The 27,566-nt window shown below is 41.7% G+C and overlaps 1 protein-coding gene across 1 annotated transcript; it reads left to right on the top strand.

Annotated features, from left to right (window-relative positions):
• Window positions 1-1,176: 1,176 nt before the first annotated feature.
• On the top strand, window positions 1,177-27,566 carry LOC309548996 (phospholipid scramblase family member 5-like; the record flags this gene model as incomplete). Its single annotated transcript, XM_082248932.1, has 7 exons — window positions 1,177-1,609; window positions 3,393-3,467; window positions 7,328-7,520; window positions 11,106-11,217; window positions 20,935-21,034; window positions 27,314-27,372; window positions 27,504-27,566. The coding sequence occupies 7 exons, from the start codon at window positions 1,177-1,179 to the stop codon at window positions 27,528-27,530; spliced, it is 999 nt and encodes a 332-aa protein (XP_082105058.1). The 3' UTR covers window positions 27,531-27,566.

Here is a 27,566-nt window from a genome sequence, read left to right as displayed (position 1 = left end):
TTTTATTCCACAAAATAGACTGAGTTCTATCAAGCTGACTGATGTGTTGCTGTTTGTCTTTATTGTAACTATAATGGGCTCTTCTTGTATTTTGTGGGAGTCAGAAATATTTAAATGAATAATGCGAGTGAATGTAAGGGCAATGGGTAAGTTACAAAGTGCAGTAAATTGTAACAACCAATCAGAAACCATCCCATTGTGCTGAATTTGTGTAACTGATGAAAACTGCAGTCTGGTTACTGCGGGTTACTGCATCATTATTTATATTTCCAATATTTTCCTATAGCAAGAATGTGGCTTCCCATTTTATTCTGGGAGGTAGATAACTATGTTGCAGTTTGCTCTTAAAACTTAGCTTTTTGTCTTATTAAATAAGTAAATGCAGTATATAGACATTTAAGGTATTTCTTATAACTATTTTACATGCATTTGCTGCAGACGTTACAATCCTGGATCCTCGTTGCATATCAGGTATTAAATAGCCTGATGGATTTTAAAGCGATTTTATAGCTCAGTGATTTTTACCCAACAAGCTATATACAGAAGAGGCAATCCAGGATATCCATATATCCAAGGTAAGAGAAGCTTGATATACCTTCACAAAAAAACACTACAGTATTAGTGAATATAAAACCCAGTATTTGGGATAAATAGTTATTTAAAAAATTATACAGAAAAACTAAATACAGGAGCATATTTGGGGATCATTATTGTTATTATCTTTTTTTTTTTTTTTAATGTACATAAGGTAGTTGCCATTTCTTTGCTTGTTACCTTTCTACTACAGAAGTAAACTGTAAAAATGCAGTGGAAATTATATTTATGGAGATGCAATGTCTTGAACCAAGGAGATGCTTGTGTTGTAGAATTGCCAGTTGTCATGAGTAAAGAATCTCAACTGTCCCTGTTCTATAATCCTTAAAAGAATTTAGTTGACATTCTGTCTCCTTTTTGCTCACCCATTTGTTGGGATGACAGGCCAGAGAGCCCCCTGTAGAGGATTAAGAAGCATCCGGTTGGTTGGGATGGAAACAGCAGCAGGCGGAGAGAAGAGAAACTGATATAGGACCCAACTGGGCTCAGTCTACAAAGTTACTGGCTCAGATTTTGGCTGAAGAAAATACTTTTTAATAGTGCCCAAACGTTTTCTTTACAGTATATAAACAATATATTAAAATGTCAGTTATACCTTCCCAACCATCTCCCTTTGGATATCTTGAAAGAGAAAAACATATTGAGCATCTCACCAAAAAACCTAAAGAAGAGAAGATGTGCAAATGTATGGAGGCTCAGCACAGACAGCGTTCCCTCCAGCAGGATGGCGGATTGAGAAGAACTGAGAAGAATGCTGAACAACCATATAAAAAACTTCAAAACTTCAAACTTCAAAAGCCAAAGAAAGTAGAAACCTCAAGGAGAGGAAGTACCAGGGTTTCATGTCCACCCTCACAGTCTGCTGCTGACTCTCACAAGATAGCCACTGACAGGGAGCTGGCCACGGAGAGGACCCTGACAGTAGTGGAAGAGTTGAATGAATCAGTTTGTTCCGAGCTGCAAATCTTGGCAGGTGCTCAGCAGTTCTGTATAACTTCCAATGCGAAACCAAAAGGTAAGAATCCATTTCATGTTTCCAGAGCAAGCCTGAATATATATACTAACATTAGATTAGTTGGTATGGCCAATGGAAATATTTTACTTTTTAGTATTCAGGACAATGGTATCATGTCATGAACACCACACAGCATCATGGATCATGTTTTGATCAGAGACATCATATGTAAGACAGTCAATATATGCATGATGAGTTTTAATTGACATTTAACAATTTTGTGATTAACAATGAGGATAAAAAAAGGTTAAGTTGGGTATTTTTTATATAAATACAGTATTGTTGTTTTGCAGCAGGGATAAATCAAAGCTACAGCATTTTATTGTCAGCATCTCAAGACGGCATGAGAAAGATGGACTGACCTCCATCGAAACACTGACAATAAAATGCTGTTGGTTTGATTTATCTCTGCAGGAGTGAGTGTCTCTTTACTTGTTTTGGATTTGTTTTAATTTCAAATATATATATATATATATATATATATATATATATATAATATCTATATATATATATATATATATATTTATATATATATACACATACACATATATATATATATATATATTTATATATATATATATAACCATTTATATATATATATATATATATATATATATATATATATATATATATATATATATATATATATATATATATATATATACCATATATCAGTACAAGTATGATAAATACAGAAGAGTGTGATGTGCATTGCCAGTGAGTGAAGACGTGCGTGTCAGATAGTGCGGCAGTGGCAGTGAATGCAGAACTGTGCAATGATCCTAAATAAAAAAAAAAATTCCTCCAGATCAGTAATGTTTGCCTTAAAGTATATCTAAGCCAAAAATCCAAAAAATGTAATATATTGCAGCTTACTAGTCCATGGTATGATGGCTGCATTTTTTTTTCAAGCTTCTTTTGCTTTATTTTCACCTAGTGAAGCTGCAAATAACACACTTTTTTTCCCTGGGTGGCTACATCACTCCTCCACTGTATATGAAGGGAGCCATGATTGTCACCCTAGGCTGCTCTCTTGCTATGAACTACAAACATGTTGATAATTCTTCATCTCTATTACAAGAGGGGCAGGGGGGTCATTTTATAGAAGATAGCTAGAAAGGAAGATATTTGGCAGTGCAGCTCACAAGACGTGATGACTTCTCTGTATTTCTGGCAAGATCAACAGGTATTTTCTGTTTTTGCTGAAAATGTTCTTAGCTTGCAACATATTGCATTTTTAGTTCTTGGGTTTGTTATTCTTTAACTATCTTATTACTACTAAAGGTTTATTTTTTCTGTTATAGAGCATCCTCTGTGTTATTCATGCTAAAATAAAAAGGCTACCTAGCTATCTACGGAGCAATAATACAGCCATCTGTAGTTTGCAGTCTAATAAATAGTGACAGCCAAGTAAAATCACTGTTGAAAAGCAACAAAGATATAATGAATGCCCCAACTTAAAGATGCTTATTTCAATAATAAAATTTGATTTATATGCATACTGTTGTCTGCCCAAAATGGATAACAGAATTCCCTTTAAAATAAGAGAACTATAAATGAATCCGAGTGCTAATGAGGGTACACAATAATTCATGCAAATTGCTCAGTGTTTGTTCTTTGCTATTTACTTGAATATTCATACAGTGAATACACACTAAATGACTTAATGCATCCTACATTCATTAAACAGGAGTGCAATTTTATGTAAACAATGATTAGTGTTTGTTTTTTTTAATGTTGATTTTATTACTTGGATGGATGTAATCATTGCTTTCCGTTTCAGGATTTTGCTGTCAATCAGAGAGATTATACATTATTTCCAGTCGCACAGCCAAGCAATTACTTGTTGCTATTGAAGGTAACACTGCTATTATGAAAGCACTATAGCAATCCATACAACTGTATCAGAGGGTGGTTATAATATCTGCATTTATGTGAGACCAGATGTTATTTGGAGCTGCTCTGTTTTAAAGTGGCCAAAACCAGTATAACACAGATAAAAAATAATTTTTAAGCTGTAAAAATGTATTATTGATTTACAGAAAGAAGTTCAAATAAATGCTAGTCGATAACCACTTAAGCCCCGGAGGATTTGGCTGCTAAAAGACCAGGGGGTTTTTTGCGATTTTTTTACTGCGTGACTTTGACGGACAATTGCGCGGTCGTGCGACGCTGTACCTAAACAAATTTCACGTCCTTTTTTTCCCACGAACAGAGCTTTCTTTTGGTGGTATTTGATCACCTGTGCGATTTTTTGATCATGCGCTATAAACAAAAAAAGAGCGTAATTTTTGCAAAAATAACAATATTTTTCACTTTTTTTTTATATGAAATTCCCCCCAAAAAAAATGTAAAAATCAAAATTTTTTAACATTTTCGGCCAAATTGTTTTACGCTACATATGTTTGGTAAAAAAAAATTGCAAAAAGCGTATTTTGATTGGTTTGCGCAAAAGTTATCGCGTTTACTAACAAAGGGAAAGATTTTTGTCATTTTTGTTGTTTTTTTTTTTTAACGAGTAATGGCGGCGATCTGCGATTTTTTTATGCGGTACTGCGACATTGCGGCGGACAGATCGGACCCTTGACTGACATTTTTGACACTTTTGGGGGTACCAGTGACATTACTGCAGTAATCAGTGCTATATATATGCACTGTTACTGCAAAAATGACACTGGCAGGGAAGGGGTTAACTTTATTGGACAGGGAGGGGTTAAGTGTGTCCTAGGGGCGTGTTTCTAACTGTGCAGGGACATTTCTATTGGTGTAAAAACAAAGATCAACGGTCCTACATAGTAGAACCGTCTGATCTTCATTTTTATACCAGGGAGAATGACGGGCGGCTTGTTTACATAAGCCGCTCCGCCTTTCTCCCTTCACAGGAGTGATCTTAGTGTGACCGGCGGACATCGAGTCCGCCGGTCACACGCACTGACTTGTCTGTGAACGAGCCGCGGCGGGCGCGCGCCCGCCCGCAATTGGCTCGCAAGTCAGTGACAGGCGAGTGACGTATCCATACGTCACTCTGCCTGGCCGGGGCTGACCGCCGCAGTATATAGTCGTGCGGCGGTCGGCAACCGGATAATATACTTACAGTACTCCCCCCTCCCCCGATATGCAGCCCCCCCCCCTGAAACCCCCAGATATGCAGCAATTGGAGTGGAAAGAATCAAGTTCATTCTGTAGCTACACTTCTTTTGTCAATTTTGTGCATTATCCATAGATCCTTGACTGTATTGTGCTGAAACATGCATAGATAGTTTTAAGGTGAATTTCGTTTATATTCCACACAGGGTTCATAGATGGAATAGTACATACAATCGACCACTGCCCCCACCTATAACTGGCCATCGCAGCAAGGAGAACAAGGAAGGGCACTGCATGTAAAACAAAACCAAAGGAAATTCCCAACTCCCCAGCCATCCTGATGCCAACTGAAATAACCTAACAGTTTGCAAAAAAAAACAGGGATTTAGTTAGCACTAATTTGCAAATACATGCAAAAGCTGGGGAGGCTGCAACAAAGCACCCCATTTTTATCTGCAGTCCTAACTCTATCTCTATTTGAGAGCCTCTATAATAGGAGCGCATGCATTATAATGGATAGACAGAGGGAACAAACAAATGGACACTGCCCCCACCTATAACTGGCCATTGCAGCAAGAAGCACATGGAAGGACAATGCATGTAAAAAGAAACCAAAAAAAATTCCTAGGTCAACTCGCCAGCCAGTCTGCTACCAACCAAATTAACCTGTCTAACAGTTTGCGTTAAAAGGCCAGTAATAGGTAAGGGAAGAGGTCATTTGTTTGTACTGTTGGATTACTGGTGAGGGGATGCAATGGAAACCTTTGCTTCCATTGTGATATATGCTGGGTGTCCATTACGCCCCTGTACCTTTAAGGAGGGGTGGGCATCCTCCAGGCTCTCTTGCCCTCTACCTATCCATTATAATGCATGTGCTTCTACTATGGAGGCTCTGAAAAATGTATAAAATTTAGGACTGCGGATAATAATAGGGTGCCTCATCGCGGCCTCCGCAGCTTACACATGTATAAATGTGTGCTAACTAAACCTCTATTTTTAACACAAACTGTTAGACAGGTTAATTAGGTTGGTAGTAGGCTGGCTGGCGAGCTGAGCTGGGAATTTTCTTTGGTTTTGTTTTTCATAGATGGAACAGCTGAGCCCAAACAAACTCATGGTCCAGAGGAGGCAACACAGGAGAGGATTAACCCAGAGATATTAAAGTGTGTCCACCTTGGTAAGCTTAGGTTACCTCCCTCTCACAGGTATATACAACCAGATATTTAAACACATGCATTTAAGATACTCATGGTCCAGAGGAGGTTGTGAAGATGTATAAGTTAATAGGACACATCACTTCGGCAGATATATAATCCCTCCCTTGCATGAGTATCCAAACAGTCAACACAGGAGTATATGTTTGCGAAATATCCCAACGCCACAAGTATAATAGAGTTGCTGCAGTTATAATTTGTTAATTAGGGCTCTGGTAGTCCCCATTCAAAAGGCATTGGTGTAATATTCAAAAGTGCACCCAAGCCCGGCTCTCTCCATATCAAAAATGTGAATCAAAAGTACTTATTGTCAAAACAAAGGTAGTTCTTGTCCAGTGTGTATGCGATAATTGGAGGTGAACAGCTGGAAAGACAAGCCTGACCCAGGCTGCTTCAGAGGCAACCATTTGCAGCTCTCTTTACATGCTTGAGAATGCTGTGATCAGGTCGTGTATTTTTATTGCAGAAGAAACATTACATGTCTCTTCTGCAATAAAGAGCCTGTCTGCTCATAGTTTGTGACAGTTGAACCTAAGTTCTTACTTTAAGTTATTGTTTTCTGTTAAAGCCCAATTCAATTTTCAGTTTCAATCAGTTAAATATATTCCAAGTGTGCAAAGTGTTACAGCTAGGTTTACAGTTGGTTTTCCTGTGTAAAGCAGCCACAGCCTGAGTGGAAAATCCTGTCCCCTGCTAGCATTTGCAGAGGAGGCCGTGATCTCATTGCAGAGGTCTGGCACATCCTCTGCTGGGTCAGACCAATAGCTCTGTAATCAGCAAAGCTTATTCTCCCTCCTGATTGGAGAACTCTAGTTGTGATTCAGCAGTGGGCTTTACTGACCTCTGCAATGAGATCATAACGTTTCCACAAAGAGCAAAGGTCACAATCTGCATCAGGCTTACAATGGTCTGGCCTTTCTACTTGGGCTGTGGCTGCTTTAGGAATACAAACAAATTGAAAGACATGGAATATCTTTTGTTTCAATGCATCTCAAATGTACTTTGCTGATTTAAGCAGAAGGTTCGATTGGGTTTTAACTGTTGAAGCAGAAATCCAGGCAGAACTCCAGAAATTATGCTTAGTGGTTTATCTGCCAAAAGATTTGTAAGGTTTTTTTTTTTTCAAGCAAGTCTTTTCACACATCCTCTATTTTCCATTGAATATAGGCAGGAAGACTATTTTTCGTGATTCAGTGAAGCAGCTTCTTATGCAAGGTTACCATGGACCATTAATCTATAACAATCCACAAGTCTGTAAACTTGTGGAACAGAGGTAGCAATGGGAAGTCTTACAGTCAGTTAACTAGGATATCAGTGGGTTAGTGACATTTTAATGGAACTACACTATGAATGGAATATACTATGCATACAATTTAATTAACTAAAGGGCTAATTCGAATATTCTGTTTTAATGCAGATTCCAGCAGTTTGTGCCTGCAGCTATGTGGTCCTGCCCGCTCCTGCTATCTTCGCCTCTGTGACCAGAACAGACAGGAAGTGCTGAAGTTTAGCAGACCCTACCGTGAAGATGTTTGCTGCTTGTTCTGCTGCCTCATGGTCATCAGAGTATTCAACTCATCTAACAGTCTCCTAGGCTTTGTGCAGCAGAAGTAAGTTCTAATATACCAATAATACTAAACTCTTCAGTATGTTACAATGATTTTGGGGTCTCTTTAGATTAAAGCCTTTACAAAAATTAGTGTTGTTCAGGTCTTCTGCCTATTGATTTTTGTAATTACGTGGATTTTTACAAGGTTTGCTCTTAAAATAAAATCTGATTCCCTTTTAAATTGTGATAATACTGTAAATGGTTTTCATTAAGAACAACATTAACTGTTGTATCCTTTTTGAAAAAAACTGTTTATTCAGCAAAGGTTCTTCATAGGAAAAAGTGAACACCTATGGTAACTACATCTTGCAAAGTGGGTATTAAGGCCCAGGTAGTCCAATCAATAAGATGGCCTACTGATAGAATCTGCTTTTCTCAATTGAACCATGTCTCAATTAAAAAACACTTAAGAAAACCTTAGAAGTATAGTATAGATGCATAAAGCTGGAAAAGACTGTAAAATATTCTCAAAAGCCTAGTTGTCAAGTAATCCACACTGCAGTATTGTTACTGTTATCCCCATGAGTGGTTGCCCAGTAAACATTGCAGCAAATGTGCAACCCCTAGGGCAATGATGGTGAACCTTGGCACCCCCAATGTTTTGGAACTTAATTTCCCATTATGCTGATGCACTCTGAAGTGTAGCTGAGCATCATGGAAAATGTAGTTCCAAAACATCTGGGGTGCCAAGGTTCGCCATCGCTGCCCTAGGGTAACAGCAAAAGACCACTTAAATCGCATGTCAAAATCTCTTTCACTGGTTCCCTAAAAAAAAAATATATATATATATATATATATATATATATATATATATATATATATATATACTGTATATACTGAACAACAAGGGTGTTCATGAATAGACATCACAAACCATTGATTTTCAATTACAGAAAATTGCATATTATATCAAGTTTGCCCAGACCTAAAAACAATTGAAATCCATTATTTTGACATGAACAGAATGTTTTGGAAGTAAGTAGAAAGATCCTAGAGGACCTGTAACTGTTTTACAAATGTTATCAGCAGGTACAGGAAATGTTTGGTGGACCTAATTGCTGTACTTGTTACCATCATCCAAGACTCACAGATTATTTCGATGTGGGTGTGTACCTACAAATTATAGGTTCAATTAAGTCATGAAATGGTACAATTGTTTGTGTGTATCTAGAGCAGGGGTCTCTAAACTGTGTCCCAGAGGCCAGATGTGGCCCTTTACTTGCCTCTATGAAGCCCTTGGGCCACCATTCCATCCACAACTGACAACACCAATGATGGGGCACCATTCCTTCCACTGACACCAATGATGGTGCACTATTCCTCCCACTGATACCAACAAGGGGGCACTATTCCTCCCACTAATCAGATAGGACATTGTTTACTTTTACTGACGCTGGTGCATTTTTCTACTCCCGCTGGCTAAAGTCCTGGCCCTCCTAAAGTCTCAAAGACAGTAAATTGTCCCTTTGTTTGAAAGTTTTGGAGACCCCTAAACTAGAATAAACAGCATTTCTTGTGATTTAGCTGAAGATCAATCCACATTTTAATAGACATTCATGAGGAAATCCATGCAATTAGAAAGGAATCACAAAGGTATTCCAAAGGACTCGCAAAGGTATTCCAAAGGACTCACAAAGGTATTCCAAAGGACTCACAAAGGTATTCCAAAGGATTCACCAACTTTCTCTTACAGCGTTTTCTTTTTCTAGTTTTTTACCTGTAGCAGCACTATGTTCACATCCTCAATATATTCTTATTCAGGTTCTGCTATCTCTGCCAACTTTGAATAATACTACTCTGAAGTCTACAGTGGTGTATTAAATTGTGTAAAGGTAGAATCTTATTATCTCTATAGGCCTTGCGTGTCAGATTGGGGTTTATTTACTAAAGCTAGAGAGGGCAAAATTAGTAACAATTTTGCAGAGAAACCACTTAGCTTCCGGGTTTGCCTGCTAAAGCTTAACCACTTTACCACTGGAGGATTTTGCTGTCTTACGTCTGGGCCACTTTTTGCGATTCGGCACTGTGCGACTTTAACTGACAATTGCGCGGTCATGCAATGCTGTACCCAAACAAAATTTACGTCCTTTTTTTCCCACAAACAGAGATTTCTTTTGGTGGTATTTGATCACCTGTACGATTTTTATTTTTTGCGCTATAAACAAAAAAAGAGTGACAATTTTGATAAAATAACAATATTTTTCACATTTTTTATATGAAATTCCCCCCCAAAAAATGTAAAAATCTAAATTTTTTAACATTTTAGGCCAATTTGTTTTCTGCTACATATGCTTGGTAAAAAAAATCGCAATAAGCATATTTTGATTGGTTTGCGCAAAAGTGATTGCGTTTACTAACTAAGGGAAAGATTTTTGTCATTTTTATTGTTTTTATTTAACGAGTAATGGCAGTGATCTGCGATTTTTTTTGTGGGACTGCGACATTGCGGCGGACAGATTGGACCCTTAACTGACATTTTTGACACTTTTGGTGTACCAGTGACATTACTACAGTAATCAGTGCTATAAATATGCACTGTTACTGTAAAAATGACACTGGCAGGGAAGGGGTTAATTTTTATTGGTGATCAAGGGGTTAATGTATGCCTGGTACTTACTGACGTGTGTGGGGGGAGGGGACTATGTGACACAAGGACATATCGCTGGTTCAGCTATGCTGAACCCTGCAATCTGACCCTGCCTGTCACTTAGGAGATCCACCCGCTTGTGTTTACACAAGCATGCGGATCTCCACACTCGATTCCCCGATGATCGGGGAAGAGCAGCGGCGATCGCCGCCGCTCCTCCCCTGGCCCGACTCCCGCTGTGACAGAATACAGCGGGAGCGAGCAAGAGAGGGGAATGTCTGGCGACGTAGGTCTACGTCACCAGACGTTATCGAGCCACTTTGCGGCAGTAGAGCTCTAGTGAGCAGCGGCAAAGTGGTTAATTATACAAGCTGAGGTTAGAAGCTGATTGGTTTCTCTGCAGAATTGTGACTCATTTTGCCCTCTCTAGCGTTAGTAAATAAACCCCATTGTGCTAAAACTTTCAGATTTCCATATGTCATTGTCCAAGGTGTGTGTTTTCAGGGTATCTGTGGTAAAATAATACGTTCTTATATTAAATATTTATCAGGAATGCCATTGTTGGCCTGTTGTTGGTCTGTCCTCATTTGTACAAAGTCAGCTTGGTGACTGGTTTTCAATTAAAATAGTACTAGGGCAGTTTGTTTAAAGTTGGGAATACATGACTGATCTATACTAGTAACCAAAAAGAAGAGAAAAAGGTATGTTTAGAACACACCTGGAATTATGTGAAATTATGTTTTCCATCTAACAGTAATTACTACTCACATTTTGTTTCACTGTTGAACATGAGCACTGTTTGTGGCGTCCTATCGGAGTATAAATTAAAAATGTAAGTGTGCATATAGACATAGCATTGCTTACACACATCAGTTTGCAAAAATACATTTTAAACAAAGTGTTAGACTGGAACTACAGAATAAATTACAAGTACAAAAACACTAATAATGCTGTTTTCTCTGTTTCTTTTTGATTCACATTTTTATACTTCTGGTTCAGGTGGAGCTTGTTTAATCCAAGCCTCTCAGTACACAACTCAGAAGGAATAAGAACAATGGACATTTGTGGCTCCTGGAGTGCAGCTCGCTGTCATACTGAGCAGGAATTCCAAGTAAGACAACAGAGTGTATCTGAATTACAAAAGATGTCCAGCTTTAATGTGAGCAAATCCAATATATATGCTAGCCAGCAAAAAATCTAAGCTGTTTCAACTGCTAGGTTAAGATCAGCGATTTTTGTAGTATACATTTGCAAATACACGTAGAAGCTATATTGCCATGTCAAGGCCACCTCCGATAAGTGTGGTCCCTAATAGAGTTGAGCGGACACCTGGATGTCCGTGTTCGGCGGGTTCGGCCGAACTTGAAAAAAAAGTCCGGGTTCGTGTCCCGGACTTTTTCCAAACTTTACCCGGACACCAGACCCCATTGAAGTCAATGGGGACCCGAACTTTCAGGCACTAAAATGGCTCTAAAACACCAATGGAAAGGGCTAGAGTGCTGCAAATGGCAGCAAAACGTAGTTAGGAGCTTGGCAAGTGCTCTGCAAACAAATGTGGATAGGGAAATAACTTAAAACAACAAAAAAAACTGAAAAATAAAACAATGTTCTTCATCTCTGAAGGACAAGGCCCATATGGAGTAGGAGGGAGGTTGAGGTGGTGGTGGATGTGGCGGTGTCATAGGCGTGCGCACAGGGTGTGCCGGGTGTACCTGGGCACACCCTAATCACCTAGGGCACATTAGCATTATCGCTCTGTTTGCCAGTGAGGAGATGGGAAAGATCTCCCTCGGACCTGCTCTGCTCTATTTCACTTTGCCAGCAGGGAGAGTAATGTATTGGGCCATGTACATGTAGGCAAACACATGCATGTGTATTTAAACTTTGGGGTGCACACCCTAATGCAATAGGCTGCGCACACCTATGGGCGGTGTAGGTGGAAGCGGCGGTGGAGGAGGACGAGGTAGCCAACACTGCTTTTTTTCAGAAATTTTAAATGAGGGTACACCCCAAAAGAGTGAGAAAGAGAAAAAATAGAACAATGGCTGGGTAAGGTCGGTATCCATTGCTATTCTGCACAAGGTACGGAAAAGTCCTGTGGGATCCATGCCTGGTTCATTTTAATGAACGTGAGCTTGTCCACATTGTCTCTGGACAGGCGGCTGCGCTTGTCTGTGATAACGCCCCCAGCCGTGCTAAATACCCGTTCAGATAATACACTGGCTGCAGGGCACGCCAGCACCTCCAAGGCGTAAAGGGCAAGCTCAGGCCATGTGCCCAATTTGGAGACCCAGAAGTTGAAGGGGGCAGACCCGTCATTCACTACATGTAGGCGTGTGCACACATACTGCTCCACCATGTTGGTGAAATGCTGCCTCCTGCTAAGACGTTCCATATGAGCTGCTGGTGCTGCTGTTTGTTGTGGCGTGCTGACAAAGCTTTTCCACATTTCGGCCATGCTAACCCTGCCTTCTGAGGTGCTGGCGGTGCCCTAGTTGCGTTGGCGACCTCTTCCTCCTCCTCTGCCTTGTGCTTCCACTGTGGCCCCCGCTGTCAGGTGGGAATGCCAGCAGCATTGCGTCTACCAGCGTGCGCTTGTATTTGCGCATCTTGCGATCGCGCTCCAGTGAGTGAATTAAGGATGGTACGTTGTCCTTGTAACGGGGATCCAGCAGCGTGGCCACCCAGTAATCAGCACAAGTTAGAATGTGGGCAACTCGGCGGTCGTTGTGGAGACACTGCAGCATGTAATTGCTCATATGTGCCAGGCTGACCAGAGGCAACGAAAGGCTGTCCTCTGTGGGAGGTGTATCGTCTGTGTCCTCTGTATCCCCCCAGCCGCGCACCAGTGATGGCCATGAGCTGGCCTGGGTGCCACCCTGCTGTGAACATGGTTCCATCTCCTCCTCCATCTCCTCCTCCTCATCCTCCAGAACTGTGCCCCTGCTGGACAATTGTGTCCCTGGCGTTTGTGTGTGCAGGAGCCCCTTGCGAATGACTGCCCTGAAAGCCTTGGAAATGTTACCTCTTCATCCTCCTCCTCCTCCTCATCCTGTGCCACATCCTCTTCCATCATCGCCCGAATTGTTTTTTCAAGGAGGCATAGAAGTGGGATAGTTAAGCTGACAACGGCGTCATCGGCACTGGCCATGTTGGTGGAGTACTCAAAACAGCGCAACAAGGCACACAGGTCTCGCATGGAGGCCCAGTTATTGGTGGTGAAGTGGTGCTGTTCCGCAGAGCGACTCATGCGTGCGTGCTGCAGCTGAAACTCCACTATGACCTGCTGCTGCTCGCACAGTCTTTCCAGCTTGTGCAAGGTGGAGTTCCACCTTGTTGGCACGTCACATATGAGGAGGTGAGCGGGAAGGCCGAAGTTACGCTGCAGCGCTGACAGGCGAGCAGCAGCAGGGTGAGAACACCGAAAGTGCGCACAGACGGCCCGCACTTTCTGCAGCAGCTCTGACATATCGGGATAATTTTTAAGGAACCTCTGCACCACCAAATTCAGCACATGCGTCAGGCAAGGGATGTGCGTCAAACCGGCTAGGCCCAGAGCAGCTATGAGATTTCGCCCGTTATCGCACACCACCAGGCCGGGCTTGAGGCTCGCTGTCAGCAACCACTCATTTGTCTGCTGTTCCATGCTCCTCCACAACTCCTGCGTGGTGTGTGGCTTTTCCCCAAACAGGGAAGTTTTAAAACTGCCTGCTGTCGTTTACCCCTGGCCGTGCTGAAGTTGGTGGTGAAGGTGTTACGCTGACCGGATGAGGAGGCGGTAGAGGATGAGGAAGCGGAGTAGGAGGAGTTAGGAACAGGAGGCAAACTGAAGCACCCTGCAATCCTCGGTGGTGGAAGGACATGCGCCAAATTGCTATCCGCCTCAGGCCCATCCGCCACTGCATTTACCCAGTGTGCCGTTAGGGAGATATAACGCCCCTGACCGTGCTTACTGGTCCACGTATCGGTAGTTAGGTGGACCTTGGCACAGATGGCGTTGCGCAGTGCACACCTGATTTTTTCCCCCACTTGGTTGTGCAGGAAAGGGATGGCTTGCCTGGAAAAGTAGTGGCGGCTGGGCACGACGTACTGTGGGACAGCCACCGACATAAGGTTTTTAAAACTGTGCGTCTCCACCAGACGGAATGACAGCATTTCAAAGGCCAAGAATTTTGAAATGCTGGCATTCAGGGCCAGGGATCGCAGGTGGGTAGGGGGGTACTTCCTCTTCCTCTCAAGTGTTTGGGAGATGGAAAGCTGAACGCTTCCATGGGACATTGTGGAGATGGTTGGTGACCCAGGTGGTGGTGTTGCTGACAGATCGTCTGTTTGCGGGGTGGCAGGTGCCGGTATCACTACAGATGTGGATGGAGAGGCCGTGACTGCAGCAGAAGAGGAAGCAGGATGAGCCAGAGACGTTTCTTGGTTTTGAAGGTGTCTACTCCACTGCAGCTCGTGCTTTGCACTTAGATGTCTGATCATGCAGGTTGTGCTCAGGTTGAGAAGGTTTATGCCTCGCTTCAGGCTCTGATTGAACAGGGTGCAAACCACTCGTGTCCTGTCATCAGCACATTTTCTGAAGAACTTCCACGCTAGAGAACTCCTTTGAGCTCGTTTTGCTGCGCTCGTCCCCTTGCTGCGTTGGGCAGTAGCAGGCGTAGTGTCTAGGGCACGGCCGCTCCGCTTCTGCACCCTGCTCCCTCTTCTGCTGTGCTGGTGGCTCTGTGCGACCACCGCCTCTTCCTCCAAACTACTCAGGTCACCTGCATGACCTTCATTCCATGTGGGGTCGAGGAGCTCATCGTCCTCCACATCATCTTCCACCCAGTCTTCACCCCTGCCCTCCTTGTCGGTCTCCACAATTCTGAATGCCGCAGCAGTTGGCACCTGCGTTTCGTCATCATCGGAGACGTGCTGCGATGGTCCTTGCATGTACTGATCTTGAGAAATAAGTGGTTGGGCATCGCTGCACTCAATCTCTTCCACTTCTGGGGCAGGGCTAGGTGGATGGCCCTGGGAAACCCTGCTGACAGAGTCCTCAAAAAGAAGAAGAGACTGCTGTATGACTTGGGGCTCAGACTGCTTGCCTGATTTGAAAGGGGGTGAGGTGAAAGACGGTTGGACATTGGCTGCAGGTGCCAACTCTGACCTTTCTGCAGTAGACTGGGTGGGAGACAATGTGAAGGAACTGGAGGCACTGTCAGCAGCAAACCAATCTACTATCGCCTCTACTTGTTCTGGCCTCATCACTTCTAGAGGCGTATGATGCCCTACCAAATACTGCTGCAGGTTCTGTCGCCTACTCACACTTGAGGAAGGTGTTTCACTTGTGCGTGTAGCTGGCACAGATCGACCACGTCCTCTCCTTGCAACAGGAGCTCTACCAGCAGCACCACGACCCAGGCCACGGCCCTTATTTGACGGTCTCCTCATATTTCTGTAATTTATGATCTTGATCTAGAAAGGTGTTTATTGAATAGCGAAACAAAACAACAACAGTATCGCACGGGTGTATCTCACAGTCAAATATGCAAACTATGCCGCAATTTAATGTTTTTTACCCCAAAAGGGTGTATATTGAATAGCGGAATAGGAAAAAGGATAAAAAACGGTGTATCTCAATTTTATAATACGGTGTATCTCACACGTACAAACACAGACTAGGCCCCGATTAAAATTTTTTGTACCCTAAAGGGAGGATGAGGAAGAGGAGTAGGAGGAGTTCGGAACAGGAGGCAAACTGAAGCGCCCTGCAATCCTTGGCGGTGGAAAGAGATGAGCCAAACAAATTTAAAAGGTGTATCTCACACGTACCGATACAGACTATGCCGTAATTTAATTTTTTACACTCCAAAAGGGTGTATATTGAATAGCGGAATAGGAAAAATTTTATAATACGGTGTATCTCACACGTACAAACACAGACTAGGCCCCGATTACAATTTTTTTGTACCCTAAAGGCAGGATGAGGAAGAGGAGTAGGAGGAGTTGGGAACAGGAGGCAAACTGAAGCGCCCTGCAATCCTCGGCGGTGGAAGGAGATGCGCCAAGCAAATTTCAAAAGGTGTATCTCACATGTACCAATACAGACTATGCCGTAATTTAATTTTTTACACTCAAACAGGGTGTATATGGAATAGCGGAATAGGAAAAATTTTACAAAACGGTGGTGTATCTCACACGTACAAACCCAGACTAGGCCCCCGATTACTATTTTTTGTACCCCCAACGGCAGGATGAGGAGTAGGAGGAGTTCGGAACAGGCAGCACCCTCAAATCCTTGGCAGTATGAGATGCGCCCCAAAAATTGGAAAGGTGTATCTCACACGTACCGACACAGACTATCCCGCAATTTAATTGTTTATACCCAAAGGTGTAGATTGAATAGCGGAATAGAAAATATGATGTCAAAAGGTGTATGTATCTCACACGTAGAGACCCAGACTAGGCCCAAATTACTATTTTTTGTACCTCCAAAGGCAGGATGAGGAGTAGGAGGAGTTCGGAACAGGCAGCACCCTCAAATCCTCGGCAGTATGAGATGCGCCCCAAAAATTGGAAAGGTGTATCTCACACGTACCGACACAGACTATCCCGCAATTTAATTGTTTTTACCCAAAGGTGTAGATTAAATAGCGGAATAGAAAATATTATCAAAAAAAAGTTGTATGTATCTCACACGTACAGAACCAGACTAGGCCCCGATTACTATTTTTTGTACCCCCAAAGGCAGGATGAGGAGTAGGAGGAGTTCAGAACAGGCAGGAGGCAGACTGAAGCACCCTCAAATCCTCGGCAGTATGAGATGCGCCCCAAAAATTGGAAAGGTGTATCTCACACGTACCGACACAGACTATCTCGCAATTTAATTGTTTTTACCCAAAGGTGTAGATTGAATAGCGGAATAGAAAATATGATATCAAAAGGTGTATGTATCTCACACATAGAGACCCAGACTAGGCCCAAATTACTATTTTTTGTACCCCCAAAGGCAGGGTGAGGAGTAGGAGGAGTTCGGAACAGGCAGCACCCTCAAATCCTCGGCAGTATGAGATGCGCTCCAAAAATTGGAAAGGTGTATCTCACACGTACCGACACTGACTATCCCGCAATTTAATTGTTTATACACAAAGGTTTAGATTGAATAGCGTAATAGAAAATATGATATCAAAAGGTGTATGTATCTCACACGTAGAGACCCAGACTAGGCCCAAATTACTATTTTTTGTACCCCCAAAGGCAGGATGAGGAGTAGGAGGAGTTTGGAACAGGCAGCACCCTCAAATCCTCGGCAGTATGAGATGCGCCCCAAAAATTGGAAAGGTGTATCTCACACGTACCGACACTGACTATCCCGCAATTTAATTGTTTTTACCCAAAGGTGTAGATTAAATAGCGGAATAGAAAATATTATCAAAAAAAAGGTGTATGTATCTCACACATACAGAACCAGACTAGGCCCCGATTACTATTTTTTGCACCCCCAAAGGCAGGATGAGGAGTAGGAGGAGTTCGGAACAGGCAGCACCCTTAAATCCTCGGCAGTATGAGATGCGCCCCAAAAATTGGAAAGGTGTATCTCACACGTACCGACACAGACTATCCCGCAATTTAATTGTTTATACCCAAAGGTGTAGATTGAATAGCGGAATAGAAAATATGATATCAAAAGGTGTATGTATCTCACACGTAGAGACCCAGACTAGGCCCAAATTACTATTTTTTGTACCCCCAAAGGCAGGATGAGAAGTAGGAGGAGTTCGGAACAGGCAGCATCCTCAAATCCTCGGCAGTATGAGATGCGCCCCAAAAATTGGAAAGGTGTATCTCACACGTACCGACACAGACTATCCCGCAATTTAATTGTTTATACCCAAAGGTGTAGATTGAATAGCGGAATAGAAAATATGATATAAAATTGGTGATTTATCAATAGCACATGTGAACAGCAGTGTCTTATATCAGTCAGCTCTGCTGCAGGCTATGGAGGGGAAAAAAAAATTCCCCTTTTAAGTTTGCAATTTTTAAATAGATTAGTACAGACTATGCCACAATTTAATTTTTTTAACCCAAGGGTGTATATTGAATAGTGGAATAGAAAAAAGTGTATAACTTTTGAAATCACTCAATAATAGCACATGTGTGAACACAGCAGTGTATTATCACAGTCAGCACAGCAGCACTGAAGGAAAAACGCTGCACACAACTGACTGATAAAAAATACTTTTTTCTCCCTCCTCCTCAGTGGGCAAAAAGATTGTGTTCACACCACCCCACACACAGCAAAATCGATGTGGACCACTGACACCTGCCTATCTCCAGACTCTCCCTAAAAGGATCGATAAGATCGGTCACTGCCGGCACTGCAAACCCCCCCCCCCCCTCACAGCAAAATCGATTGTAGAACACTGACCCTAAATATCTCCAGCCTCTCCCTAAAATGCCTATATCTCGCCCTGCCTGCAGCACTCCGACCTGTCCCTCAATTCTATTTCGGACACAATATGATTTTTTTGCCTGTCTGTCCCTAATCAGCAGCCAGCACGTATGATGTGTGCTCTGTCCCTGTACTACAGCATAATGACGCAGCGGCGCTCGGTCTCGAACTTATAAAGACTTGGTCACATGCTTCAGATGGCCAATCACAGCTACTAATACATTTGTAGGCATGGCTGGGATGGCTTAAGGCACACCAGTTAAACGCTTGTTGATTGGCTGTTGAAAGCCCGCCATGAAAAGCGTGCCAATACATACAAACCCGGAAATAAAATGACCGAACACGGATTTTTACCCGAACATACAGTAAAGTTTTCGGGTCCGTGTTCGGGTAACAAAAATCCAATTATTCGGTACGAACACCAATAATACAGTCCGTGTTCGCTCAACCCTAGTCCCTAATTCTAAAGTTAGTTCCCAACTATAGGAGATACAGATGTAATATGTAGCAATGCGCAGAAAACAGACTTACCCGGAAGCAGCCCTTTCCTCCTTGAGCCCCGGTTCACACTTATGCGATGCGGGAAGGCTGTGAATTCGCAGCCTGTTCCCGCATCGCAAACGCACCCCTGGCAGTTCACACTGCCATATGCGATATGCTGGGGGTGTCAATGTAATCTTAACGACACCCCCAGTTTGATCGCATATCGCAGTGCGATCTTACAGTTCACACAGGATCAGATCGCACAAGTGTGAACCACTGTGCGATCCGATCCTGATGCGGCTGCAAAAAAGGGTCCTGTGCGTCTTTGCTGCGGGTGCGGTGCGAATTTAGCCATACAAAGTGTATGGCTAAACTCGCACCGCACAGCCGATCGCATGTAATGAAGGAGCAGTGCGCTCCGACATTAAATGCGATCGCAGCAGCCGCACTAGTGTGAACCGGCACTGAAGTGTATGTAAACCAGGGCTTTTTTAAGTAGGAACACAGTTTAAGGACCTCTGTTGGAGGGTCTATTGATAGTGGATGCTGGGGGATCTACTTTTAGGGGGAACCATTGTTGCTGAAGGGGATCTATTTTGCAGGTGGATCTATTGTTGCTGAAGATCTACTTTTGATTGGGTGTGGATCTTATGTTGCTGGTGGGGATCAATTGTTTATGGGAGGGATCTACTGTTGAGGGATGGAGTTTATTGTTGCTGGCTGATTGGAGTCTATTGTTGCTGGAGTGGATATATTGTTGCCGGGGGTCTATTGTTGCTAGCTACAGGGAATTTATTTTACTGCTTTTCTTGTTATCATTACCACATTCCATACAAATTACTTAGCACCACAAAATGATACTTGGTTCTTTATTCTCTAAAAGGGATGGAGCTGGGGGAAAGGGGGTTGAGTAGGGGGTAGAAGCAAAGAACGGTTCTCAGAGGTGGATAGTGGGGAGGAGATAAGGGGTGATTCGGAAGGAGGGGAGTTCCTGCACCTTTCACTGAGAAAAACTGCCCTGATGTAAACCCTATCAATAAACTTCTATTTGCTCCCTTTTGGTTCGCTAAACCATTGACAGTTTGTATTTTTGCTATATCTATTTGATAACTCCTAATTGATTTTGCCAGAAATCTTGTGAGCTGAAAAATGTATTTGCTTTCTGCCTGTGCAAAGGGAGAGGTTATGAAGGTGAGGAGAGTGAAGGGGAGGTCTGTGTTCCTTGTATTCCACCAGAAATGGAGTAGACTGGTACCACATGGTTTGGAATTCATAGCTGTGTTGTCATGTCAAAGAGGAATTTAGAAACATGAGCATACTAGATTTTTGGCACATCAACAGGAGAGGTAGTGCAATATGGGGCAGGATTTGCAACCTATCCTAGTGAAGTAGTTCACAGCACATGTTGAGGGGTACGCTTTGGCCTTTTCGTCTTGAGTAAAGGACCTTGTCTCTGCACTAGACCTCACTATTGTTCCATTTAGGAGAAGCAATGAAGAGAAATTTAAATTTTTTCATTGAAAATTAATTTTTTTTTTTTTTTTATGGTAACAGAAGATAATGGATTGTAATGGAAATGTAACATTTAACATTTTCCTTTCCTAGAGTTTTTTTTTTTAGATTTACATTCTGCTTGTGTCCAGCCGCAGAAGAGTCCTACAGGGATAAACGTTTTAAATCAGTCTTGATAGGGTATTAATTTTGTTTTTCTTTCTACATAATGATACAAATTTGAAGGCAATCATTTGCATATTAATAGAGAGTAAAGTATATGTGGATGGTATCATTATGTTAATGATATGCTTTAATATCATAATATGGCAGAGAATATAAATGATGCACATTTAGTCTTCATTATTGCAGTGACAATTCTGATGGGAGTGCATGTATGTCACAATTTGTGTGCAGGTCACATCGCTGGAAGGACAACTTGTGGCGATTATTTGGAAGAGGTGGCCAGGATTTAATGAGGATTATAACATGGATCATGATTTCTTTGGTCTGGATAGTAAGTGAAAAAATTGCCCTGTAATATTGCCAAAGAATCTCAAATGATCTGCCAATTTATGAGTTTGAACAATATAAAGAAGGTGTGGTGAAAATAACCTACTGTAGAACATAAAGCAGAGAAAGGAGGGTCCTGTAGGGGACAAATAGAGAGCCGCCTATGATTGTGTTAAAGCCAGAATCGCCAAATTCACTGTTAAATTATAGCAATTATTCATGCCTATGTGTTGTAGATTTATATAAGCTCCCTTATTTACAGTTCTAACTTTACCCACTTTAGGACCAAGCCTATTTCTGACACATGTTGTTTACAAGTTAAAATCAGCATTTTTAGCTAGAAAATTACTTAGAACTTTTAATGAAACATTGTATATATTTTTTTAGAAAAGACTCTGGAGAATAAAATGGCTGTCGTTGCAATATTTTTTGTTACGCTGTATTTGTGCAGCGGTCTTTCAAACGCAATTGTTTTTGGAAAAAATACATTTCGCTGCATTAAAAAACGAAACAGTAAATTTAGCCCAATTTTCTGTATATTGTGAAAGATGATGTCACACCGAGTAAATAGATCAAGTAAAAGTGTAACCGCGCTTAATAACTGTAAAGAAAGCAGCAGCTTTATAGTGAGATAACACCAAGCAGAAATGTAAAGAAAGAAAGCTGCGCTAATGTAAACAACATCTGAATTGTTGATAAAATAAATAATAAACCAATATCAAGTGGGATAATATAAGTCACAAAAAAAACATACGGTCCTCTTCCGCCCTGAGTGGGGGGGATTACGGCAGCATTGGCGCTATATAGATCCTCTGAAGACGATTGGCTCCACCCCGCTGACGAAGTTCATTACGTAACGCGTAAGGAGGAGGAGCCTGTGCGTCATCCTGACGATTCCCGGAAGAATACAGGCAGAGTTTGATGTGCTGACAGCCCGCACTGCTTTAAGTGCATGGAAATGTAAGTGTAATACCATTGCTTATGCTGAATAAATAGCCCATCCTAGCAGAGAGCACTAGATTCTGTCTTTTATTTCCACACCGATGCTGCATATGTTTGGAGAGAGGAGTAGGAGGCGGTGATTGGAAGACCAGGCTATTGGAATATTCCAAAGTGTGCTTTGACTCTTAGGAGTCTCTCCTTGAGGTGAGCTGCTAGTTTGTCACCAGTCACTTGGAGCACTTGGAGTGGAGCATGCAGCACCTTTAATCACATTATGGATGAAGATTTTTAGTCACGATATCTGACATGATTTTTTATGTGTGATTGGGGACAATTTATTTTTAGTGATTCTTATATCACCTGATTGGGACAATTTGATTGATTGATATCACTGTATTCATTTTTTCACATGATATTTATTTATCACTTGTTATTTAAACACCAATTTATCTCCAATTAATTGTTGTTCACTTGGTGCAGCAATATTATTATTTTCAGGTATAAAAACAGCCTGTAAGACAGTCTCCTCACAACACCACAATGCCAAGCCGCTGCAAGCAAAGCCAACAGAATACTGGGATGTATAAAAAAGGGGATTCACTCCAGAAATAAAGAGATTATTCTCCCACTCTACAAGACTCTGGTCCGGCCACATCTGGAGTATTCTGTCCAGTTCTGGGCACCGGTCCTCAGGAAGGATGTGCTGGAATTGGAAAGAGTCCAGAGAAGGGTAATAAAAATAATTAGGGGAATGGAGGACATCAGCTATGAGGAAAGACTACAAGCACTGAACTTATTCTCTCTGAAGAAGAGACGATTGAGGGGGGATATGATATCAATGTACAAATACTGTACTGGCGACCCTAGCATAAGGAACAAACTATTCAGAGAGAGGAGATACAATAAGACACGTGGCCACTCACTAAAACTAGAGGAAAGGCGGTTTAACCTTAAAATGCGTAAGGGTTCTTCACTGTAAGAGCGGTAAGGATGTGGAATTCTCTTCCACAAGCAGTCGTATCAGCAGGGAGCATCGATAGTTTCAAAAAACTATTAGATGGGCACCTTGGAGACCACAACATACAGGGGTACACAATGTACGGTTAAAAGCAAACACACACACATCATAGGTTGAACTGGATGGACTGATGTCTTTTTTCAACCTCACTAACTATGTAACTATGTAACCACTTTTCATAGGAGATCCCTTGCTTCAGTGAGCCCAAACATAGATGGCCAAAAAGGGAGAGATAGAACTGATCCCGACACTGATCCCAGATAAGGTCTCCGGTGACACCATACAAGAAAACAATGGGCACGATAGTATAATAACCCAAAACCATTTTTTTAGACAAAAGAAAAGGTTACACTCACATGTAGATGAATGAAAAAGACTAAAAGTTCAAAAGAAGTCGGCCAGCTCTTGTATAGCCCGTCCTCTGGGCAGCGCAGTGACGTCAGCACGTCGTACCCTACGCGCTCGTCTGAGAAGACTTCTAATGGGGATGCGGGCGGCTTGCTGACCTCACCACTTAAATAGACAATGACGACTCAAACCATGCCTCAGTCTGAACTGTGCAGGACACATAGCGGCTGCCATATTGGGTTATGGGATGGACTGCCTCAGATTAAAAATGAGTAATTAGCTGCAATTTCGCGATATAAGGGGCAGCTTAATACAGCGAAACAGCAAAAAATAAATAGTTATAATTCATAAATCACAATGAATTGTAATAATCTCAAATTAAAAGAAATATAGATGTGACTCAGAATTGTCCATGGTAACAGGAAGTCACCAGGACCAAGCACATAAATAAGTCCAAAGCAGATTATTAATTTAAAAATATAGAAATGTCATTATAGCTGGTTCAAATTTGTCTTAAAAGCTTGACAATAAAAAAAAATAATAATGTCATTGGCAAATATTGGTACAGTATCTGGCCAACAAAGGAATCCGTATTATTCTTGGCCAGCAGAGGGAGTACGAGTATAATGATATATTCCAAACCAACATTTAAATGGGAAAAAATGTTTATAAAAGGGCTAATACATATAGTTATAGCCAACATATCACCAAAACAGCTATTGGAGTCAAAATAATAAACCAATTAGTTAGTATGGAACCGTAATCGCTAGTATCAAAATTTGCCCAGGACAGCAAAAATGATTAAATAAATGAATCCATTATATTGAAATTAGAATGAAGTAAATGGAACCACACAGTTCAGATTGAGTTCACATATCCAATTACCCATAGAGATATCCTAGGAATTATTAATAAAGGCATTTACGTCTATATCGACGTTCAAACCAAAAGGAACAAAAGTCTTGACCTTATAAATCCAAGACATTTCAAGTTTGGATATGCCTTGGAGTAAATAGATACCTAACATGTTACAGTTTAAAATTCCGCACACTCGTGGAATGGCAACTACAGTACTTAAAAATCTCCATAGGCGACGCTTTACAATTGTTTAACGGTTACCAATTTAGAGTTACAGAGAAGGTCTTTTTCTAGAATTATTGCTCTCACTCTGGCGATGGCAGCTATACCTCACATGTGTGGTTTGAACACCGTTTTCATTTGCGGGCACGACTTACGTATGATTTTTCTTTCGTGCGCGAGCACACGGCGACGGGGGAGAAAATGTCTTTCCCCCTATTTATTTGATTTAATTTTTTATTTTTAGCACTGTTTAAAAAAAAAAAAAAAAAATCTGATCACCTTAATTGCTGTCACAAAGAATGTAAACATCCCTTGTGACAGTAATAGGCAGTGACAGGTACTCTATATGGAGGGTTCGGGGGTCTAAAAGACCCCAGACCCCTCCGCTTCACTTCAAAGTATTAAAAACGCCGAAATCTGCATTTTTGGATACTGACACTTTTTTAAATTTGCGCCCTTTGCCGCTGAGTAAACTGGAAGTGGCGTCATGACGCCGCTTCTGGGTTAATACATCGGAGACCCGATCAAAGCCGAAAACGGAAGGACAGCGGTAGGGTAATGGCCGAGCGGCTCACGAGCTGCATCGGCTGTTATCTTCTGAAAGCTGACCATCGCCTCTAAACAATGGTACTGGGTTGATGCCTGCCAGTACAACCACTTCTCAGAGCCGACTTATGGGTACGTCAATTTGCGGGAAGTGGTAATGTCATGTCAGTTTGAGTCTGACTCTTCAGCTTCAGAGGTGTAAGGTGGTTTGAAGCCTCTCTGGGAATACCCAGCTGGGTCAAGTCATAAAGCCCCATAGAGAAAGCAGAACTTTATCAATAACAACTTGATTAAAAAAAATAATGTTCTTTAGCAAGAAACATACATTCCATATGAATAAGTATGCTATCAAAATTAGTGTGTGCTGTAAACTGCCTCCAGCATAACTTCTATTTTTTCTTGCTGGAGGCTGCCATTTTTCTGAAGCCCAAAGCCCCCAAACAGCAGTAAATCATAAAGCGGTACTAAACTTATTGATTTAAATGGTTTCAAAAAAACTTTTAATTCTGGATTGCTAACTGTCACATTTGCTTGTGTCTTCAACCAAACTGTCAAACCATCAAATTGCTGGTCACATGTGCAGCATCATGACAGTTGCAGATCAAACAGAAGCAGTTTCTCTGGCTGTAAAGGATAGGAGGGTTTAACTCCACTTTAGGAGGAACTCTAGCCTGTAAAAAGAAAAATGAAAAGTCAGCAGCTATAAATACTGTAGCTGCTGACTTTAAGGCCCCTTTCACACTTGTGCGACCTGAAAGTTGCGCAACTTTGAGACAAAATTTTAACGCACAACTTTGACGCAAAATTAATGCGACTTGAAGCAATGCCTGTGTAATCTTGAGGTCTATGGACCTCAAGTCGCATCAAAATCGGACCAAAGTAGTGCAGGGACTACTTTGAAGTTGCTGCAACTTGAAGTTGCACAGATATGAACGGTAATCACTGTAAATTATGGGGTATGACTTGTCATGCGACTTTGCAGTCCCAAGTCGCAGGACAGGTCGCACAAGTGTGAAAGGGGCATAATATAAGGACACTTACTTGACTAGGAATTAAAGCAATGTCAGCACCCCAAGCCAATCCATCCATCGGCTAGGGGTGCAGGTGCCAGAATCTTCACTAAGGGAAACAGGAATTGAAGCCTTGCGGCTTCACAGCCTGTTTCCTACTGCGCAAACCATTGTCAGCAGGACAGGAGGTGAGGGTAAGTATATCTAATGAAGCCCTGGATAGCAGGAAAAAACTCAACAAGAATTCTTATCCTTCTCAACTATCCAAAATAAAAAATTTTTGAGTCAGTGGGATTATCCTTAATGTGATATTGAACAAAGGTACATACAGTATATCTGAGTCCACCAGCTAAGCTGTTTCTTAATGGACTCTGAGGCTGTCCACAAGTCAACCACTTACTTGTCCCCACTCCAATGTGTGGCCCTTCCGGCACTGCAAAGTCCTTTCATTGTATGGCTTTCCTTATACATGGGTCGAATTTTGAATAATTTTTGTTTAAATTTCACACCATTAGTGGCCGATTTTCATGCAGCCATCGAATTTGAGTGATCGGGCATGTTGGAAATTTTTTGAAAAACTAACGATTTTTCAATCAGTGTTGGGAGAATCGTGTAAGGATCATAATCGAAAAAGAAATACGCATTAGCTCAAGAAAATTAAATTCCCGGAAAGGAAAAGGAAATTACTGGCCACAAAATTTATTTTCTGTAGCAACATAAGGTGAAATTGAAGGTTTGGTTGGTTGAATTTCTGAATCAATGGTGGCATCATCGGATCACAAAAAAAAAAAAAATTCTGATTTTTTAAAGAAAATTAATTTGGAATTTGGCCTATGTATGGCCTGCATAAGGCTTTGCCCTTGGAACAGCTTTCCATATGAAGACTTTGGCTTGCATGTGATTGCAGCGATTGCAGGATTGCTAAATGATTGTAATGTGATTGTAAGTAATTGTTCACTGCTGTGAGCTAGGACCAGTGTGTTCTCTGTCATGGACTCTGGGTGCCATCATGGGAGAGTCTGATGCCCCATACACACGTGCAGATTATCTGCAGACTTTTGTCTGCAGACTTACCAAAACCATATAATATGAGGTCAAACCTAAACACTTTCAATTTGTATGCAATCCGGCAGGCCCTTGCACTACATAGAAAAGGTAAGTCTGCAGACAAAAGTCTGCAGATAATCTGCACGTGTGTATGGGGCATGAGTCTCATTGGGATTTGGGTGGCCACCTTGGACTCATAAGGGGTTAGAAAATATTAGTTGAAATGAGAAATGTATGATACCGGTATGTGTCTTTGATTTTGACTCAAAACATCTCTTGTTGTGTTGTTTAGTTTCAGCTTCTCTCAGTCCAACTGACAAGGCCCTTCTTTTAGCTGCAACATTTTTACTGGTAAGAAGCAGCACCAAAGCTGTGGAAAAAGGTTTTTATTGTTATCTCTATTAATTAATAGAAACTATTAATTATTAGAAACCACTTTTAGGATGCTCTAGATTCACATATATTTCTCATTTGAATTTTAGAACTACATGTTTTTTGAGATGAGCTAAAAAGAACACAGAAAATCAGCATGGTACACTCACCAA

The sequence above is a fragment of the Pelophylax lessonae genome (genome assembly GCF_965119305.1).
Source record: "Pelophylax lessonae genome assembly, chromosome: 3".
Lineage (NCBI taxonomy): Eukaryota > Metazoa > Chordata > Amphibia > Anura > Ranidae > Pelophylax > Pelophylax lessonae.
The sequence above is the reverse complement of the archived record's forward strand: the minus strand, read 5'-3'. Positions and strand labels throughout refer to the sequence as shown.